This window comes from Aedes aegypti, chromosome 1 (genome assembly GCF_002204515.2).
Source record: "Aedes aegypti strain LVP_AGWG chromosome 1, AaegL5.0 Primary Assembly, whole genome shotgun sequence".
In the NCBI taxonomy this organism is placed as follows: Eukaryota; Metazoa; Arthropoda; class Insecta; order Diptera; family Culicidae; genus Aedes; species Aedes aegypti.
Window position 1 is genome coordinate 177,061,117 of NC_035107.1, and position 22,710 is coordinate 177,083,826.

Genomic DNA, 22,710 nt, shown 5'->3' on the forward strand with positions numbered 1-22,710 from the left:
CAGAAGATTGTACTCAGGCTATCGACATGATGGAGACACCATCTTCTATGGTGACAGAGGGCTCGATTGGCTTGTCAGATAGATCGGGCCCGGGACATCCTGTCTACTGCAAATCGCTGCAGTTGATATAGGGCATGTCCATTGCCTGATTGTACTTCTTCTTAATGAACTCCAATTCGCGCTCCAACTTCTGTTTCATATTATTGGTCCGTATCTCGATCTCCTGTTGAAGTGCTTTCTCCCTCAATTCTCTAGCATGATCCACAGCTTCCTGCATCAACTTCTCCTGTGCATTTTGCTCCTCCGCTAAGCGTTGCATCTGCAACTGGATGTTCGCTAAACGAGACGATGATGATCTGCTTGATCGAGATGAGCGGGACGAATCAATTTTTGCTGCGTTGTTTTGTTCTTTCATACAGTGGCCGCAACTGAAACTGCGATCCTTGATTCCCTCATCAACTTTCGCGCAGGAAAAATGATACCATCTCTCACATACATCGCACTGTACCATATATCGCTCAGCGACGTCAGGACGATTGCAGCCGGGGCAACTAGCTTCTGTGGCTGCTTCTTCCTCCGAGAGTTCTCTAACGATGCTCAATCGTTCCGGTCGTGGCCTGAGAGTAGGCATTCTGCTCTGGGTAGCCTTGGAACTATCCAACTAACCTCAAATTGGTTGGATAAAATTTCTTAAAGTTTTGTTGCTGACGATATGGACCTCTGTGAGTTTTCGGATCTTCTTTAGCAAACCCAGCGTTGGTGTGTGAATGCTTTAAGCTGAAATGTTTTATTATGTGATAATTACATTAACTTTAAGTGTTTTTAATGTGTTAGACTTACAAATTTTAATCCTCTTCACGTGTAAAGTCCACTGTGTCAGTCTTATGGAATCGATTTTCTGCATGTAATCTATTTCATATAAATGTTCATTTTAGCTAATTCATAGACGTATAAATTCATGTTTTTACTTACGATTAGGATACAAATTCAGTAAAGATTTTAACTAATATGTACTAATAAGATATAAGTTTTGATTTGCACATGTGATATCAGTTACTACTTTCTTTTCTGTTTTCTTTCTCAATGTCAATGTCAGTTGTCTCATCATTGTAATTTGTCCTGTCAATGTCAGTCGTCCTGTCAGAATTTGTGATCGGTTCAAGGCCAGTATACACCGAGTGACCGTTGCTAACAGACGTTATATTCGACTTTCTCAAAAACTAATAACGAGCGGTGGAAATTCTTCAGAGCAGAAATGCAATTGCTGTCCTATAATGTAAGAACTAACATTGGAAATGTTGCAGTTATAATGTTGTCGAATCATTTCAACTAACATACCTGAAGAGAAGAAAATTAAAGTGAATAGAATAACATTTTCTTTGTTTCATGTTACTTCTGTTATTGTTCATTGGGAAGTCTCAACAAATGTTAAAGCTAATAGAAATCGTGAATATAACTGTTTGTTTTTGAATTTATTGTTCAAAACGGTAAAGAATCTCAACTATGCGAATTCCATTACCCACTTGCCCCACGGTACCTTATATATTTAGGTTAAGTAAGGTTAAGTAATTTGAAAGCGGCTTTTTTTCTCTTATAAGCAGGTGAAATCAACTCACCCTAAAAAATCTGAACTGCTACGGCAAATGAATTGTAATATGTTGTTACCAGAATGCTAATAAAAGCTTAATTTTGTTTTACTAAATTAGGATGATAGTGTTGTCTAACACAGAACACTTATATATAAGAAATTAATGTAATGTTTAAAATGATACTTATAAAATAAAAATAAATAAATAAAATATGTGGGATCTTCTATAAGGCATGTGCGCATTGATAGAAGTAATCTTTATTAAACATATGGATTTTTACTTTGATTACGTACGGATTATTATTAGTGTTGAACTGCCTCTCAATGCTCAATCTCTCAAACTAATATTTCAAATTGTCACAGCAGCTTTCAAGAACAGCTTTGTATGTATTTGGTTTTTGACGACAAAAAGTCCAAACTCACCCCAACTAGTAATTTTCCTAAACTGTTTTCTCATTTAGATGGCGTTGTAGTTGCTAGTCTTTGGGCGATGAGGTAGACGGCGTAATGATTCATTCTGTTCTGCGTTTGAAATTTCATACGTTCATGAATGTGTCAATACCAGTCAGTGTCAGCATCTTGTACTCACACGATCAACCATTCGTTGTATGATATAGGCAATATTCCACGTGGAGTACCTTATACGATGTAGTATAAGCATTATACTTTTGAAATGTTTTACGGCTACCAACACTATTACTCTTTTGAACTTTGGGTTCTAGGGTTGTTGCTGTGTTGTATGCTACTTATATTAAAAAAATAAATGAGTGGTAATTATTAAAATCTTTCACTACTGTTTAGATTAAACATGCTAAGTCAATCATAAACAGCTGTAAAACATGTCTAATTTAATCATAGCAAATACTCAAGTTTAGAATGTGTTCTTCTAAATCAAAACCAACAAGACTATTAACCCTAACTCATGACGGAAGATAACACTGCAACTGAGGGGCATTTCATTGAAAATGTGTGTGCGGTGACGAGGTGTTGAGGGTAGAGTAGTAAACAAACCTTGCCTCATCTTGATCCTGTACCAAGCAGGCAAGTCAGTCAATTTTTGTTGGTAGTCTACACTGGTTATCGTTCCCGTATCGTGGCGGTATCTTGCAGGAGGCATTATTAATTTACAAATAGAAAAGATTTGTTGATACCGATGTATCTATAGCAGGCATATCATTGCAGTGTTCCAACACGATTAAGGGAAACGAGTAATTGTAACATAGTGAAGTTTATTGCATTTCGTGTAGTCTTGAGATATTGATAATTTTTTTTTAACTGCGATATCAGAAGTAGTCATTCATCATGAGCAAAGTATTGAATGAGGTTTGTGATATGTTGGACACCTACACTGGCCGGGATAAGGTAAGTATAGTTCCACTTAGCACAGGAAACTACTTTCACTTTTTATGTTATAACTGGCTCAACTAGCCAAAACAATGCTAAGAGATCAAGTTCAAATGTTTGCGTATGTTGGGCAAGGAGACCGGTTTTTTTATTTCCGCATGAGCGTATGCAAAAAATCGACCTCTAAAGTTAAATTTGCTAATTCACCCTTGTATTTTTTGCAGATTGTAAGAACACTATGTTACACAACAAAACTTGCATCTGGGATGTACTCAAGCAAAGATCCCAATTTTGCTAAAAAATTGGCCATCTTCAGTTCCAAAATGTCACAGACAAGGGCCACGCTGCGATTACTTGACGACTTACCAATGCTTAGTTATTCACTCAGTTATGGAACGGGTAGCAAGGTATTATGGATGGCTTTTTTACAAATCGTGACAATGTTTACTAAAGCTAAGATTCTTATAATAGGAACCAGACAGAATAATGGGCCTTATTGGCTTCATTACCAACATTATTGACCATGTGTACTATCCAGTCGACAAAATATGCTGGATGATAGAATACAAGCTCCTCAACGTAGAAAATCCCACCAAATGGGACACCATGAACTCTATCTTTTGGGTTGCGTCGATATACTTGAACCTTATGAAGTAAGTATTTTTTTTATCAAAGACCGACAAATTTCAACGAACATGTTTATCTTTATCTGAGCGATGAAATTTTCCGATTCACATTGATTTACTCTTATCTTGCCAAAAAAAGATTAGCTAAGTTTGACCGCGCAGCAAACAACGGCGATAATTGAATCTCACTGTGGTGTAGAAGAGGAACTCATTTTTTTTATTTATCTTATATCAGGCGAAAAAAACTTTGCACTTAATTGTTGAGCTTCATGGTTGCGATAAATACTCATGTGTTAAGGCGATGATAAACCAAAATCAAACCTCGAATTTTAAAAGCACAAATATGGAGAACCAGGTATTTGCTCAAGCTAAAAACTTGATCAATTGGTCACTCGCTAATAGTATCCATGTGATTAAATTTTCAACGCAATCAAATTTTTTGCCATATTTATGCTCTTGAAAATCCTATGTGTGGCTTGGTTCCATCTTCTCCAACCTCAGCGGGCGTAAAATTGACCAGTAGGGTAGATGTACCAATAGTGGAGGTACTAAGCACGTTTGAACTTCATTTAAACGCACAAATTCAAGATGCGCCAATATTGTACATGTTAATGTTGTAACGGGAAGTAACGACCGTTAACTTAATGAGAAAAATGAGTTAATCGCAGTAATCCACGGCATATCAGTGGAAAATTATACCTCCACTATTGGTACACTGTTCCTTTAGTTGCGGTATATTTTTAATTTGTGTTCCTACAGTTGCGGTATCCGTTGTTTTCTTATGGGATCCTCCACTATAGGAACACTTTACCGCAACTATTGGTACAAGCAAGTAAAGTTTTAGCAATTTTAGTTATATTTCATCAATTTTAAAGCAATTTGAACACTCTTTTCAACTATTCAGTGTATCAACAAGCCAATACGTCGATTGGCAGTGTCGGTTCTGTGGTCAATGTAATAAAATCTGTGAAAACGGCACTACCGCAACTGTAGGAACACCCACAAATAAGGGAACACTTACCCTACTGGTAAATGATGTAATAATAAAGCTTTAAGTACTTAAAGCCATATATTTGGCATCCATTGTATGATAAAGCTATTCTGATAGCTTCATGTCACCGCGCACGAACGGTACTTAAAATCTGGTTCTAAAGCAAATTTTATGGCAAAAACAGGGTGCCCATCTTGCCCCATATTTACCCATCCTAAGCCGTATCAAGCCATGTGATCGTTTTTCTAATTTTTATAACATTATTAATGAGATGCTTAACCCTCACAGTTAAAAATAATGAAGATTACATGTCATGTAAACTTCATTTATGCGATGTAAACATGACGTCATGTAAATTTAAGTCTGGAATCATGTAAATATGTGTTATATATTACGTAATCACGCAGGATCCTGCTAGATTACGTGACATATAATTGAAGTTTACATAACATATCATGTAATTTGTGCATAACATATCATCCAATTATGTGCATTATATGTCTCAGACATTTACTCGTTCCTTTCGAACTGTGCTGGACTAGCTCATCTCGGAGGATTCGAGATTCGATAGCGTTACCGATTAGTCTTTACACGAATAAAGGTCGCGTAAAAACAGAATTCAGATAATCTTTTACATTGCTCACGTGACGAGATGTTATCTACGATCTGTTACGATAACGGTTCGATATTGTTGCGAACTTGAGCAGGTACCATTATTTGGGGTAGCATTATTCAATTTCGTTTTTTTATTAGACTGCTAAGACCGATAACATCATAGTTCCGTTTGTGATTGATTTTTTTTGTTTTTGCTGATGTGATAACCATATAAAAAGTATATACTATATATGATATAGGGTGTCCCAGAAAGTATGGACACGATTTCACCATACTGCCATTTCAAGACTAGGAAAGATAAAAATCTGATTTTTACACATTTGATTACTGTACCCAACAATAGTAGATTGCGATTTTTAATGGGAAACTTAATGTGTTGATAACGTAACATTTCTTTGAATCATCTCTTATCAGTCTTGCACAAATCACATTATTTTTAAGCGACTTACAAAATTTGTTTTATATCAGAAAGTGTGCATAATAAAAATCTGAACAAAATCTTTTTATCAGCGACGATTTGATAATTGATCGGTCTATCACTTATTGAAATTGAAATTTTAAACTTAGGCATGTAAATTTGTATTTGAACTAAAAATCAGATTCCATCCGTGGTTGATTTGAAAATGGTCAAAAAAACAAATCCTTATATATATATATACGTCAAATCATGAGTAAATAAAAAATTAAAATTGTCTTTCCAAGAGAATACGGATTGACCTTTCGTAAATCTGAAATGTATTATTTTTATTACTATTTAAAATATCTGACGACTTATAACTTCGTGATGTTGTCTTATGTGGAGAGAAAAGTTCGAGATTTTTTGAATTTTACCATTTGTGGTACCAAGTTGTACCAAGTGTTCTCTAACAAAGCCAAATAAAATTTTAAACAAAAATTTATGTGAAACATCCTTGATACAATGTACTTGAACTCACTACGGCGAAAGATTTTGATAAAAACATTTTTTACTAGTTATTTTTCAACAAAAACCAAATGAGTAGTCTTTGCTGACCAGATAAGAATTGATTTTATAAATTTAAAATTTTCAATAGTAACGATTATTAAATCAAACAAATTTATCACTGATGCTAGTTGAAATAGGCTATACAAAAATACAAAATATAAAAACATTCGATTGTTTGGAAAAGTACTATGATTTTCATTTTAAAAGTCGTGCCCATCCTTTCTAGAACACCCTATACATGATTAACCATATAAGTAAACCCGGAGGTATTTAAAATAAGATGGATAATTTAATTGAATGCACGGGCTATTGCACAGCCCGTACTCTACTAACTTTTAAAATAAATAAATTTATACATAGGAAGTCGATGCCAGTAATGGACTCTTTGCGTATTCGATCCGTACGGTGCTGCCATCTGGAAAAAGTTTACTCGGTGCGTGAAGCGTCGAAAAGTTTACCCAGAAAGGTATAGGAAGGAAAATTTCAAATGATTTTATGAAATTAACTACAAGAGCTATTGAAAAACTTTTCAGTAATTGTTGATAAACTTTTGATGAGCTACATTATAGACATATTATTTTGATTTTTATATTTTTTCCTCAATATTCTGCGAATTCTACAACTTATCATAAATCTAACCCAGTATACTTAACAGAATTTAATAAAATTATGTTTTGAATATTTTAGAAGCCATATCCCAAACTTTTGCACGATACACCACACTGAGGGGTGAACCCAAACTTTTGCACGATGACTTGAATGACTGTTTCTTTGATTTTGAATAGTTTTCAGATTTTTCCGCAAAAATTTCGTGAGCGTCTTTCAAAGAATATAAGATTACGATTCTTATGACACCTTATTTTAAAATTTTTGTCGATCCAATGCTGAGGAAATTAGCTATGTTTTTTTTTCAGTGTGTTTTTTGAAAAAAAAATGTCCCAACTTTAAGTAAAAATTTAGAATGAAAAATTCAAAAAATGTTTTTGGAAAACTACATACACGTAGAATAACTCTTTGCCTTTCGAATGTGGCTTAGAGAGTTTCAATTGGACGTGTAATCCCAGAGATATGGACTGAACGCTTTTGTATGTTTGTTAGGTGGTGAACCCTAACTTATGCACGGGAGTGTAAATTGCTTATACTAGTTTGGCCACCTTATTCGGCTTTAGGGGCCAGGAATTCAGTTTATAGAGATATTTCAAATTGGACGGATCTAAGTCTTAGGATAATGTCTGTCTATTCTGCATACCACATACAAATCATGGGCTGCTTTTAGTGGGTCATCGGTGGTACGGGATCTTTCTACTCTTTTAGTTGTCTTCTCAGAGGTCTGGTTACAGATTTTCCCTTTGTAAAACACTTAAGACTAGCTAAATAAAAAAGCGATCAACACTTTTTGAACAATCTTAAAACTTTCAGAAGGAAAGTAGGGGGTCATGCACAAATTACGTCACGCTCCAAGGGGGGGGGGAGGTGTTCGAGCCAAGCGTGACAAGCCTTACAAAATTTTCAAAGGACTCATACAAAAAGTGTGACAAAGGGGGGGGAGGGGGTCGAGAAAGTTGAAATTTAGCCGTCTACAATACCAAACTCCATTCATTGTATCTCTGTACAAATTCGATTGTTCTGGTCAATCACGGAGTAGCAACTACGAATTGTACCAATTGTACTGTCATGTATGGTCATTAGTGTGGGACAAATTGTGGATTCTCGCTCTAGTCCACTTCTTGAATTGCATTTGGGTCCCATTATTACTGTGGGAAATTTCAGCTCGATCGGTGAAATTATAATTTAGCGCCAGCTGCTCAAAGTTTGTATGGGATTTACTATGGGAAAACTAACCTTTTCAAAGAAAAAATGCCAGAGGGCTGCCTCTATAAGCATTCTGAATACAGACTTCGATAGGTATTTTTATGATGATAAACATTTCCGAAGACCGCGAAATAACCCGATACTTGTGAAAAAAGTTTTTCAATGAAATCCGATTGGCAAAGTGACGTTGATTAAGACTTATGTAAAGGAGTTTCACCGATCGAGCTGAAATTTCGCATAGTTGTTAAGGGGCCCAAAATGACACCCACAATGTGGACTGGAACGATAATTTATATACAGGTCGGACTCGATTATATGGAGTATCGATTTTTTTTCACTCCGGATAATCGAATCCTTCGGATAATCGAATCGTTTAAATAAAAATTAAGATCTACGATAAAAAAGCCGTAATATTATCTCTTTTCGTTGTTTTATTTATATGATGCAGTGGCATAGCCAGACATTATTTCTAAAACCATTAGGGGTCTTGAGGAGAAAAAAAATTTTTTGACCAGCATGGCCAAAAAACCCCTTTTTCAAACTCCCCTTTTCTCACGTAAGTCCAAAACTGCTTAACCATTCATATTGTATATTGCAATACTAAATTATCTCAAATTTATGCATAAAAACAGAAAAACAAGAATATCAAAAACCATATTCTGGATAATCGAGTCTAAAATTCCGGATAATCGAATCCCGGATTATCGCGTCGCCGGACAATCGAGTCTCCGGATAATCGAGTCCGACCTGTATTCCATTCAATCGAGTCCTAAGCTACACGCTACGCCTGCTCAACGCAGCGCATGTGTTAAAACTACACAGAATGAGGCAAACAATGCAGGACTCTCTGGCTGAGTGAAAATTCTGTGCACGCTACGCCTGCTCAACGCAGCGCATGTGTTAAAACTACACAGAATGAGGCAAACAATGCAGGACTCTCTGGCTGAGTGAAAATTCTGTGTAGGGGAACATGGTCCAAGACGCACTGATGGGGTAAAATGGCCCACGTCATTAAATCATTCCTAGATCGTTTCAATTTGTATTTTTTGCCAAACGAAGTTATAATATGTTTAGCTAAGAGTTGCCGCCACAACCCTTGGACATAAACTTATAGATTTTTCCTCAATTTTCCGGTGAAATTCAACATTTTTCCCTTTTTTGCCTAAACATTAAGGTTTTCCGATGATTTCATAAAGGAATAAGCGTTTCCATACCACAGAGCAAACTCATGGAGAAACTTGGTTGCCAACTACTAGTTCTCCATACTAAATGGCATTCTACCCCACCCATTTGGTCATTTTGAACCACCCCCATTTTTAAACCAACTTTTCTACACGATTTAAACCCGTTAAAAAACTCAAATTTGGGAAATGTTTTCATGATGGTAGCTAGCAAATATTGTAAAGTTACTGTTAGGACTTCGAATGGCGTTAAAATGTGGATCTCATTAGGAGAAAACGACACAAATCCTTAAAGTGGCATTTTGGACCATTTTGCCCTAAGTCGCACTCATGCTATGTGTAACCGATGTGTTGGCCATTGGCTGTGCGCGGATCGATGGATATGGAACTGTCAGTCATCTCCCGCGCGGCAGCAAACAGTTGGCCGTTGGTAAGATGGGGAGTTTTCAGGGATTTTTTACAGCGAAAAGCCGGAAGATGGTCGCAAATAAGAAAGTTTTTCCCCCATTTGCTTCCGCTTCGGCTATTCGAATGAAAAAATCACTGAAAAACTTTAAAATCGGAATGATTTTTTAATGTTTTCAGAAGCAAAACAAACATGGAAGCGAATTCCGCATTCCAAGCGTTCCTCCTCTGTGTGCATTTCACTCATTCGGTTTGTTTACCACCGTTTGCACAAAACTGTGTACAGCCCCCTTTGCACAGAATCTGTGCTGCATGAAGAGAGGCCGATTGGGTCCTAAAGCCTTGTCCCAATTTTAGTGCCAAACGCTTAAGTTTAGGCCAAAAACACATGTTTACTCAATTTTCTAATGTTTTCCGTTGGTTCAAGCCCAAAAAACATTTTTTTAGATTTTGTCAAATCTTTTGGCTTAAACTCAAATTTCGGGTATATTTTGTTTTCCGTGTCCCTTACGAAATGTCAGATAGTAACAACCCCAGTGGTCGAACTAAAACCCCTATGGTGTTTTTGTCGACTAATCGAACGTCAAACATGATCAAAAGTGTCAAGGTTCATTTATGGACTAAATTTTTAAATTAAAGTTTGAACATGATATAGCCATTATTTGAGCAGGAAAAATTGCTAAAGTAGTTACAGTAACATACTTTTTCGTGTTATTAAATAAAAACAAGATTTCATTAAAAATTTTAGGACCCAATTTTGTGTACTCGGCACTCATTTCTGAGCGGATGAAGTTTAGCGTGTGCACGCTACGCCTGCTCAACGCAGCGCATGTGTTAAAACTACACAGAATGAGGCAAACAATGCAGGACTCTCTGGCTGAGTGAAAATTCTGTGTAAGTCGCACTCATGCTATGTGTAACCGATGTGTTGGCCATTGGCTGTGCGCGGATCGATGGATATGGAACTGTCAGTCATCTCCCGCGCGGCAGCAAACAGTTGGCCGTTGGTAAGATGGGGAGTTTTCAGGGATTTTTTACAGCGAAAAGCCGGAAGATGGTCGCAAATAAGAAAGTTTTTCCCCCATTTGCTTCCGCTTCGGCTATTCGAATGAAAAAATCACTGAAAAACTTTAAAATCGGAATGATTTTTTAATGTTTTCAGAAGCAAAACAAACATGGAAGCGAATTCCGCATTCCAAGCGTTCCTCCTCTGTGTGCATTTCACTCATTCGGTTTGTTTACCACCGTTTGCACAAAACTGTGTACAGCCCCCTTTGCACAGAATCTGTGCTGCATGAAGAGAGGCCGATTTTGTGTACTCGGCACTCATTTCTGAGCGGATGAAGTTTAGCGTGTATTGGCCATGCTCTCCTCTGCTGACATTGACAAGTCCGCGATTGTTGATAATCAAGTATCAACCGCAACTATATTTCTCTGAATGTAGATATACACTATCCATTATAAGAATGAAATCGCATGTTGAAACAATCATAGGGTAGGTGTACCAGTTTTGGCCACCCTAAGAAAAAATATTGTTTGTACATAAATCAAAAGACCTTTGGTTACTGTCAATACATCAAACGAAAGCTTTCAATCCATACTCAGCAGGAAAAATGTAAAAACTAATCAGAAACTTTATTTTTGTATTAAAAATGGTGGTGGCGAATACTGGACCACTTGCACCAGTATTCGCCACGATTTTAATTTCGGTTCCTAAATTCGCCACTTACGTTGATTTCTTATGGAGGGTGGCGAATCAGGAACAGGTGGCGAAAAATAGGTGCAAAGGAGCAAAAATCTTAAGGAAAATGATTTTTTTCTATTAATTTCTGAGAAAATTTTCCGGTTTCCAAGAATGTTTCCGTATCATTCTAAAGCAATTTAGCGAACACTAAACAATTGGCAACCATATATGTCGTAAAACGGTATATAATCTGGGGTGGCGAATAACTGGTACATGGCGAATACCGGTACACCTTCCCTACTAGCGTTCTGTCTGTGCCAGAACATAGTTAAATTTTCTGTGCCTTGAGGTCATGTTGAGCCCAAATTCAAATCGCGATTACTTTGTGCAATTTTAACGGATTTTTTATTTTTCTACGGTTTTGGAATGAATTAAAATAGCGAAACAGTTTTATATAAATGTATACTTTCTTTGGTAAAGGTTTGCTAAAGAGAGAAAGAGCCGCTATATTACCAATTGGTTGGTTGGAAATTTCATGATGGCACTAGCTCAGAACACATTGTTTTTGATTTCCCTTAGCGGGTTTGGCGTTCTGTCACTAGATCTTAGGATGGTACTATGTTTTTTTTAACTCGTTCATTTATTTGAGGCTTAATCGCGTTTAACGCTTTACGGAGCCGAAATTCATTTTTTGTATTATTTACAAATCATTCACTTGTTCATACCAAAATTAGTATGGGATGGAGCCAGGGTACTCGTGGCAACTTGAGGTTAATGGTCACAATTTTTGGAAGGAAGGACATGGTGAGGATTGGGTTTAGGGTTTTCTGCAGCTCATCCGGGAGGTATATCGTGGTAACTCGTGGTAACGTGTAATGGCGTTGGTACCAATTTCTTGCCGGTATTTGTCTGCCGGATGGCCAGGATCCTCGATCTAACACAAAGGGGACAAAACACAGAAAAAAAAACTGGGGAAGAGAACACAAGAGAATTAAACTTTTATACTGGTCAAGCGAAGAAAATCGAAAATTGCGACCATATAAATGAGATCGCGGGTGTCCAACACATCTCTAACAGGAACATAGGGTTGTCTACCTCCGGCCGCAAGGGTATCCAAAAGTTGCGCTCTGGAGGCGTCCATATCCGAGCATTTCCATCCAAACTACGTGATCGATGTCATCATAACCATAACCACACCTATTACAAATATTGTTCAGCGCGAGGTTAATTTTGACATCACGTGAATGCAATCTCGACTTAGATCCAAACCGTTCCACCACGCTCGCAAGGAAACTCTAGGAATTATGGAATGTAACCACCGTCCCAGTTGGCCATTTAGCCAATCGCTTTGCAACCGTGAAGAGAACTTTGACGTACTATATGAAACAATTCATCGTGTGAAATTCTTCTATCATATATCTCACCTTCCTCTGCGCCCACCTTTGCGAGAGAGACCGCCTTCTCATTGCCATAAATTAGGCAATGTAAAGGCACCCATACAAAGGTAATCTTATATGATCTTTCGACCAGTGCACACATCTGCTCTCTTATTTTTGTAAGAAAGTAAGATGCATACTTTACAGGTTTCATCGATCGGAGTGCCTCAATAGAACTGAGACTATTCGAGAAGATGAAGAAGTGGTCTGCGAGCATGTTTGAGATCATCCCCAAAGCGAAGTTGATTGCTGCCAGCTCAGCAACGTAAACCGTGCAAGAATCCTGAAGTTTTCGGAAGGCGGAAGAGAACACCGAAGTCAGTGGATCCATTGATACGGGACCCGTCTGTGAAATATCTCCTGTAGGAATCGACATTTTGGTACTTTGCGTTAAAAATTCGTGGAATAGTTAAACATCGAAGTTGATCTGGAATTCCATGAACAGCTTGTTTCATGGACAGATCGTATTCAACAGAGGAACTGTCATTGGTGAAGCGTGCACGTGGAGGATTATAACATTGAAGGCTAATGTCAAATGACAAGTAGTAGAGATAAACTCTTATGAATTTTGACTGAGCATTCAGTTTGAGCAATTCTTCGAAGTTTTCGATGACGAGTGTGTTGCTCACTCCACACTTAATAAGTATTCTGAGCGAGAGCTCCCAGAATCGGTTCTGTAGCGGTAAAACCCCTGCCAGAACCTCTAGGCTCGCATTATGTGTAGAGTGCATACACCCTAAGGCGATACGCAAACAACGATATTGAATTCGTTTCAATTTGATATTGCCACCTTGCTGCTGAGAGAAAACAGAAAGAGCCATACTCTAGAACAGAGAGAATGGTTGTTTTATAGAGTTTTATGAGGTCTTCCGGGTGAGCACCCCACCATGTTCCGGTAATTGTTCGTAAGAAATTGATCCTTTGTTGGCATTTTTCCGTTAAATATCTAATATGGGTTCGCCAAGTGTCTTTAGAATCAAACCAGACCCCAAGGTATTTTGAAGTTAAAGACTGGTCGATGTCAGTTCCCAATAGCTTAAGCTTTAGTTGGGCTGGACTCCGCTTCCTAGAAAATACAACCAGTTGGGTTGGGACACGGGAGACCGCGTTATTTTCCCTATCTTTTGTCTCACTCTAACAATTATCATCAAAACTTTATGGAAACAAATCTCGAGTTATAGTGAACCGATGATGCTGAAAATGTATTGGGTTATGCACTACATATATAGAATCATAGTGATACATTTTTCGCATCGATATATGGAGTGGTTCTTGGGATTTGCTTCTTCAAATGGATAGGGTGATTATGATGACGTCCCGTGCGGCCTTAATATCCAGAAAAACTGAAGCCAGTTGCTCCATGTCGGCAAAGGCTAATTGAATATCTGATGAAAACAACGCTAGACAATCGTTTGTTCCTTTACCCTTGCGAAAGCCAAATTGAGTATTGGAAAGCATAATGTTTGATTCGACCCAGTGATCGAGTCGGGCTAGGATCATTTTTTCTAACAATTTCCTTAAACATGATAACCTAGCGATCGGGCGGTATGAATTGTGGTCAGACGCTGGTTTCCCAGGTTTTTGCACAATGTCGTGCTACATGAATGAGTTGAACAGATCAAGCAACCGTCTTTTAGCGATATCGGGGAGATTTTTAAGAAGATTGAACTTGATCATATCGCGTCCCGGAGAGGAGTTGTTAGATGAAAGAAGAGCCATAGAAAATTCCAGCATAGTGAATGGCCTGTCCAAAGAATCGTCTCTTGGAGTTTCCCAGAGAGGCGGATGAGCTGGAACTGAGTCTGGAAAGACCTTTTTTGCGAAGTTGAATATCCAACGGTTGGAGTACTCATCACTATCATTTGCGGATGAGCGGTTTCGCATGTTGCGAGCCACTCTCCAAAGCGTCGACATTGATGTTTCTCGTGAGAGGCCATCAATGAAACGGCGCCAATAACTACGATTCTTCGCTTTGATTAGATTCTTCAGCTTTTTTCGAGCTTCGAGTATTCTAAACAAAGTTCTGAGGTACCACATCTACGAAAAGCTTTGAAAGCATTAGATTTTTCTCGATACAACTGAGTGCATTCATCACCCCAGCCAGGTGTGGCTGGTCTTCTTTTGAAGGATTTACTTGGAACTCGTTGTTTTTGGGATTCTAATACACTTTCATAATTCAATTCTGTTAGGAATCGATACCCAACGGTGGGAGGGAGTTGAATGATTCGATTCCGAAAGTTACCGCTGATGCAAATTTTTGCCAATCGATATTCCTAGTGAGGTCAAAAGAAACCTGAATTGACTGCTCTGACATTTCACAATTATTTCTGATGGACGTTATTATGGGTAAGTGATCACTACCATGGGGATCATCGATCACCTTCCACATGCAATCGAATGATAGTGAACTTGAACCCAAAGACAGGTCAATGCGGCTTTCTTTGTCGTTGGATGAAATACGTGTCACTTCACCTGTGTTCAAAATGTTCAAGTTGAAATCGTCGCATAAATCATAGCAAATAGCCGCTCTACAATCGTCATAAGATTCGCCCCATCCAGTACCATGTGAGTTCATATCACCCAGTATTAAAGCTGGGGATGAGAGCATGGAGACTGCATTCCAGAGATGACGGTGGTTTATTGAAACTCTTGGAAGAATATAAACAGAAGCTACGCAAAGATCTTTACTCTTTACGTTTTCTATGCCTGGATGGGTCGGGATTAGGATTCTGTAGAATGAATGGCACTTTTTGATCCCTAAAAGTACTCCTCCGTAATTATCATCTCGATCCTGGCGTATAATGTTAAAATCGTAGAAGTTAAGATCATCTTCAGAAGAAAGCCATTGTGAAACAAAGTGCAAATATATCACAATCAAAATTGTGAAGCAAAAACTTAAATGTGTCTAATTTAGGTTTTAGACTATGACAGTTTTACTGTAGCACAGTGATCACATCTTGTACCTCACTCGATGAACATCGAAAGATATGATCGAAGCAAGAAGAGGCCACGAGATAGTCAATTCGCTGAGATGCTCTTCTATTGCGTGGAGAAAAAGGTCGAGTATGCCTCTGAATGAGTCTGAAACTCCGAGGGCATCACATATCCCAAGTAACAATTTTAGTTTTACGAATTACTTCCAGGGTGCTATAAATAAACGCACATAAAACCACGGTCAAGGAACTTTTGCCTTCAGCGCATCCCCCAAAACCTCCTGTAGGCTAGAATGTGACTAGTTGGCCCACTCTTAAAGAGGCTATGAAGTGTATATTTATGTCACACAAATAAAGCAAAATAGCATCAATGATAGCTATTTCGAGGCCGCTTGTTATAGATGAATGTCGCTTCATCATGAAAATGATTTTATTATAACGTCGATCTTGCCGAATTTATTCCAACGTAAACAAAACAAAATATGATTGAAAAAAACTTCTGTGATAATTTATTTTGAAGTGCTTTTTGTTTGAAGTGATTTATTTGGATATAGTGCCCAAATCTTTAGTGCCGAAAGAGATTTACTGTGAAATGTGATGAGAAAGAAGCAAATTTACCAGTGCCCCTTCTGAAAGTGGCATATTTGTAGTTATTTAGCAATTGCTAAAATAAATCGCCAGGTGAATAATTCATCATTTCTTGGTTTGATTCAGTCAGTTTAATAATCACACCATTGCATCTTATGAGCGAATCTATGGAGATAATATGATTTGAAAACATGAAATTGTGGCAACCGGAGTGAAATTAATATGGCGGAACCATAATTGGTAGAGTGTAGTCGACAAATGCTGTTTTGTTACCATAAATACACAAATAAGGGCACACTGCTATGATTCAGGGTATTATATGCTGCAATAAAGCTGGTTTTGTAGCCACAAAATTTTAACTTTAAAGTTTGTCTCTAAAAGGTTTTGAAAACAACTAAGAGCTGACTAACAAAATATCATCTTCTAGCAACGTTAAATGTCACCTCTAGCTATCATATCAATTACGTGACTGTCATAAAATATTAATAAATCCACACGAATGTCAAATTGCTGTGGAATCGTTACTTGGGATGCGATCCACAAGGGCCGTAAAAGTTATCAGTCCTCGCTTGGCCCGGGGGGTTTTCGAGGAAAAGCGAGGGACTTGAGTAGCTTTTTTCTTGCTATCTTGTCTAGAGCTTCTTTTCGAAGTATATTTAATCGGTGGAGGCGGGGCGGCAGATCTTTGCTATAGCACGAAACGGATGTATCAGAGACCTGTTTCTTCGACATTTTCAAATTTGCCCCTCCTCCTTTGGAGTTAGGCAAACTTTTGAGAGAAGATTTAAATGCCTTACGGCGCAGTCCCGGAGAAGATGGAGACTTTCTTTTTCCGGGTGCGTGTACCTCCGAAGAATCTCCCCCATCGGTTTCGTCGTCGTACGCTTCGTCGGAAGACAACTCTTGAGAAGAGTAATCAACTGGGATGGCTGATGAAGACTCTTTTGCTGGCGGATTTAAAGATTTCACCATACCTCTTCTTGGAGCGCTTTACAATGGAGCGACTCTCATTTCGAATGCGCCTTTTGTATGCCGGGCATTTCTGCAAGTCATGCAGATCCTTGCTACAGTAGCTGCATTTTTCAGCTTCCTGTGTGCAAGCATCTTCTAAGTGAGCTTGGTTGCATTTGCCACAACGGGGCTTGTTGTCGCAAAAGCTACCACTGTGACCAAGTTGCTTGCAGTTGGTACAATTTAATACATTCGGCACGTAAAGGCGCATTGGGTAAAAAACACTATCAATGCAAACAAATTTTGGGAGGACGGAATCAGGAGAAGTCACTCGAAACGAGGCTGATGGCGAAAATACTTTTTTATTTCCTTCCATGGAAACTGATTGCAGTTGTTTGCAATCCAGTATAGCCACATCAGGAATTGGCCGGTTATCAAAAACGCCTTTGCCAGTCTTTATGTCTTCGCATGTCAGACTCGCGTCAACGATTTTCCCTTCCACCTCTAACTCTTGAGCAAAAATGTAGACATAATATTCCACAGTAAAAGCCTCATGATGAGCAATCTCATTTGCTGCTTTGTAACTAGGTGCAGTTACACGCAGCTTGGATTGTTTTACTTGATGAAAAACGATCCTATGATATTTACGCGTCAGCTCTCGAGAGATCGAGAGCACAATCAAAATCTTATTTTTGAGCTGGAAATAGACAACCCAAGGCCCTGCCGAAGATGGTTGATAAAACCGCGTTCTAGCAACAAGATCTTCAGGAGGCGTATCGCCTCCATTCGATTCGTCCATGCGGGAGAATTTTCAACCGCAACCAAATAAACAAAACAAAAAAAAAATGTAAAAAGAAAAAAACAACAAAAAAAATGCGAAGAGAAAAAAAACTTAACCAATCAATGGGCCACTTCGTACACACCTCCCCTATACGGGCAGATTAAAAAAAACTAAGAAAAAAATTAACCGATCAGTGGACTATTTTGTACCCTACACCCCTATTCGGTCGAAACAATTGAACCGGGAGAGAGACAGAAAAGAAGCGAAAACAAGCTTGACCTCAACACTGTTTATTCGGAGATGTGAAAGCAATTCAATAGGTAGGGCAAAATGGTCCAAAATGCCACTTTAAGGATTTGTGTCGTTTTCTCCTAATGAGATCCACATTTTAACGCCATTCGAAGTCCTAACAGTAACTTTACAATAATTGCTAGCTACCACCATGAAAACATTTCCCAAATTTGAGTTTTATAACGGGTTTAAATCGTGTAGAAAAGTTGGTTGAAAAATGGGGGTGGTTCAAAATGACCAAATGGATGGGGTAAAATGCCATTTAGTATGGAGAACTACTAGTTAGCAACCATGTTTCTCCATGTGTTTGCTCTGTGGTATGGAAACGCTTATTCCTTTATGAAATCATCGGAAAACCTTAATGTTTAGGCAAAAAAGGGAAAAAAGTTGAATTTCACCGGAAAATTGAGGAAAAATCTATAAGTTTATGTCCAAGGGTTGTGGCGGCAACTCTTAGCTAAACATATTTTAACTTCGTTTGGCAAAGAATACAAATTGAAACGATTTAGGAATGATTTTATGACGTGGGCCATTTTACCCCATCAGTGCGTCTTGGACCATGTTCCCCTATACAATTTATACTTATCCTTTACGTTCGATGAACAGCAGGAGAACGTTCACGCACCGTAGGTAGCAGACCGACTTCTGCTTTGAAAAGAAATCAATCACTTGGAGCTGGTTGTGATGACTTTTTTCAATGCGGTGGGTGGAACGATACTAGTTACACTAGTTCGCTTCCTTCGCAAAGCGCGATCGCCCAAGCACAAATATTGCACTAAACTAGTCGTAGGGTCAGTGTTCCCTTAGTGGACAGTCTCCTATAGTCGCATTAGTGGCTTTTTACGGCCGTTTTGCTATAAATCTTTTGAAAATATTTTTTGACATGAAGGTCAGGAGCTATTTATCTAAGTACCATTGATACACATTTTGATTTTGTTCAAAAAATGATCGAAATAATTAGTTTTGCTTAAATTTTGAGCTCCCTTGCGCCTATAGTAAACCTATTGTTCCTATAGTAGCACTACTGAGAGAAACTGTTTTTTATCATACGAAATAATCAATGAATTAAGAACTTTTTTTACATCAAAAGAAAGCTTTTCACACTTTGAAGGAAAAATATAGAAGCTTTGTAAAAATATGGTTTTGATTAGTATTTTGCCAACGCCGTGATGCTAGTGCTACTATAGGAACAGAAATTAGAAATAGTGCTACTATAGGCACATGTATTCCTATAGTGGCACAAGCGATAATAAATACAAACATATGAGTTCTAGTAGTTTTCATATTTTTCCCTCAATACCAAGATAAAAAGCTTTCAGATGATATAAAAATACTAACGCTAGCGTTATTTTTCGATTTTATACGAATATTTGTTCTTAGCTATGCGGCTATTGGTACATCGACCCTACTTGGAAACAATTCGAAAATACTGAACCAAAAACCCACGCGAGCGGTGGGGAAAAACAAAAAGTACTTTGCAAAAGTGCCGTGCGATGAGACCGGGAATCAGTCAACCGACTCGTACAAGCGCTAAGCAAGGAATGGTACTATGTTTTGATGATTTGGAGGATTTATGTCTTCAGCAAAGTTGCTCATTGGTCTGGTCAAAATGTTATGCACTGGCTGTTAACTTAGTTCAACAGCTAGGAGACTCTAGTGAGCTACAAATATTTCAAACTTATGAATCTCATGATGCAAAATAGCTAACAAATCTGTGTTTTTGGCAAAGTAATTCGTTAGGTTTAAGACTTTGTGATGTATGAATAATGAATGGTTACACACAAAACAGTTGTGCGGTAAAAACTACCATTTAGGTGGTTAATTTCTGATCTGCTAAAAATTACCGGTGCGAGCGCTTAGCACCGGTAATTTTTATCAGATCAGAAATTTGCTCGATTTTATCATGTCTGTAGTCGAAATCAAATTGGTGGAAATGATGTCTGTCGAATGTAAGTCAAATTTTAATATTCACTAGCGGCTCATAGTGGTGAAATATGGAACCAATTTAACAAGCAATTTGTAGCCTTTGAAAATACACTCCAGTGCAAGAGTTTGGGTTCACCCCCTAAAACATATATAAAAGTGTTTTGTCCATATCTATTTGAAACATTCTTTCACGGTTGTATTCGTTTAGGACTCCGAAGAGTGGACGAAAAAGTTAAGGGAAGTAGTCGGAACAGTTAAAAATGTTCCAAAGTTTCAAAATTTAGCTAATTTCGGACCTATTTTTACAATCATCCCTTCCAGCGATGAATCACCCTCCTTTTGAGTTTTCATATATTGTTTCTCAATAAAACTCAATCAAATTTTCGTTTCAAATCTGACAGAAACATTCAAAATCCGCACAAATCTCGCGAAGTTATCGTGATTTGAATTTATGACACTCCAAGGCATAGACAACGTACTATTTTGAAAAAAAAAATCACTCAAAAAACTAATTTGCAATATGTTTTGAAAAAAAAAAACTAGAAATCAGTTTACTAAAAAAAAGTTGCAGCCCTTTAAAATGCCCTGGGGTCATAATTACTCTAGAACACAGACAAAGGGTTAAATATTACATCACCCTGAAGAAATAAGCATTACCTAAAATAAATACTTTTTTTTATAATTTTAACTTTCGGCAGAGTTTAACGGTATTTTATAATTCAATGTCTTTTATTTTTTTTCCATTAGGTTCTTTCATTTGACTATATACTTGTTACAACTTCTGTTACAACAGAAATTTTTTCGACCTAATTAATAGAAATTTCATTAAAACTGTTCTACATGAAATTCAATGGGGTCGATTCAGATAAAAAATAAAGGAAAAACGTATTTTATATTGCCATTCATTTTTCTTCTCATTTTTTCAAATAGGACAATCCGAAGCTACACCGTAATGGAACAGCACAAAACGCACATCAATAAACCAGAAAATGAATCAAGGTACATTCCGTTAGAAAAAAAATACACTAAGTATATCATTAACTGTTAATTCCACTTTGATCCATGTCCACAGCCAAGCCGTAAAAATGCTGCTGATAAAGCAACGAATGGAACTGATCTCCATCGTGAGACTTACGCTGGACTTAGTGCACGCTGGCAGCACTCTGCCCAAAGGAATGCTATGGGGTGGAAAGTTCGAATCGTGGCATGTGGGACTGATTGGAACGATTTCCTCCTTCATCGGTCTTTATCAGTACTTTGCCAAGAAGCGAATCATCAGCAAAAGTACATAGTGGATAATGTCCGTCACCGAAAAGAATGAAACTGTGAATGTAAGATTTTATTGTCTAGAACAGATCAATCAATTTAGAATAACTTATAGCATGGAAAGCGAATGCCATCATGCGTTTCCTGTGGAAATAATGCATGGGAACTAAAACATTGTGTATAGTTTTAACATTGTTATGTTGCAAAATAAATTCGGATGTTTATGGTGGCGCAAAAATGAGCTTCTATTGCGGGTTGCGGGAATTTTCCATTGGTTTTGTAAATAAAATTCTAGTCAATGCTATTATTACGTTTTGCTTATATTTATCACATCCCTTTAAATCGTTTGTCAATAAAAATAAATCTTCCAGCTGTTTACTGGAATACCTATAAGTAAATGAAAAAACGATATGCTCCACCGAGTCAAGAACTCCGCAGAGTTCGCAGTTCTTACGAAAATCATATCCTCCTGTCATACTGTGAGATATTCGGGTATGACCAGTACGTAGCCTCGAGAGGACCCTTTGGTCTTTCAAATTTTTTGAATCAATCCATCTGTAGGTGTCTCCTTTGATTTTGCGTGCAACTTACGTGCAAGATTATGAAGCTGCTCACGAACGGCCCGTTCACTTTAAAACGCACAGTGAAGCACAAAACCTTAAAACTCTACTTTAAACAACATTGATTTCTTATTACGCACAATGTATGGAACCTTAAATGTTCCTTGACATCTTTTACAAGTCGTTCTGCTTTTACACATGTTTTAAATCTGCCATGGAAACAATTTTCATTTCGCGTTCATTTTTCGGCTCCCTTGGGTTCAAAATTTTGAACTGATCAATGTGATCCCTCGTTCAAAAATTTGAACTGGAACGCAAACTGAACGCGTTCAAATGCAACACTGGTGTTGGTGAGTTATCGCTCGCTTTAAAGTGTCTTTTGATAGAGAAGTCCAGATTGGGTTAAGGAGATCGCCAACTTCTCGCTCCGATCCAGTGGACTTCAGTAACTGGAGGGAGGTTCTGGTTGGCTACCGATCTGAAGAGTCTTGTTAGCCTCTTCGAGGATGAAGACTCTTGTGCTATCTTTGCTTGTATTCTCCAGAAAACTGATGGCTTTCCTACTAACTGTAGCGACAGTAGAAGCATTAGCCGTAGAAGGCCAATGTCGCGTCTGTTCGTGTGACCAACATATAGTTTGCCACGCTCTGACAGTCTGAGTACCGGGTTTCTAAGTGTCAAATCAAATTTTTCAACCATAATAAAACATTCTCAGCAACATGGCACTGAAAAAACAGTCAAAAACTTCAATAGTAAGTATTAATAAAA

The 22,710-nt window shown here is 37.9% G+C and overlaps 1 protein-coding gene and 1 long non-coding RNA gene across 2 annotated transcripts; one reads left to right on the plus strand and one right to left on the minus strand.

The window, feature by feature from the left end:
• Positions 1-553: 553 nt before the first annotated feature.
• Positions 554-1,217, minus strand: LOC110674561. The gene is made up of 3 exons (XR_002498986.1): positions 973-1,217; positions 841-909; positions 554-777 (listed from the first exon to the last, which is right to left on the minus strand). It is a non-coding gene; the product is annotated as an uncharacterized LOC110674561 (long non-coding RNA).
• A 1,402-nt stretch (positions 1,218-2,619) lies between these two features.
• On the plus strand, positions 2,620-21,686 carry LOC5574605 (peroxisomal membrane protein 11C). The gene is made up of 5 exons (XM_001655174.2): positions 2,620-2,950; positions 3,157-3,339; positions 3,404-3,585; positions 21,047-21,115; positions 21,189-21,686. Exons 1-5 carry the CDS (start codon positions 2,891-2,893, stop codon positions 21,406-21,408), a joined length of 714 nt encoding a protein of 237 aa, XP_001655224.2. The 5' UTR covers positions 2,620-2,890; the 3' UTR covers positions 21,409-21,686.
• The last annotated feature ends 1,024 nt before the right edge of the window (positions 21,687-22,710 follow it).

What these genes read in the sequence shown, in the direction of transcription:
- LOC5574605 (XM_001655174.2), top strand. Translation starts at nt 2,891, where the DNA reads ATGAGCAAAGTATTGAATGAGGTTTGTGATATGTTGGACACCTACACT. An exon ending in CCTACACTGGCCGGGATAAG is followed by an intron (nt 2,951 to 3,156) that starts GTAAGTATAGTT and finishes TATTTTTTGCAG; the next exon opens with ATTGTAAGAACACTATGTTA. An exon ending in GTTATGGAACGGGTAGCAAG is followed by an intron (nt 3,340 to 3,403) that starts GTATTATGGATG and finishes TTCTTATAATAG; the next exon opens with GAACCAGACAGAATAATGGG.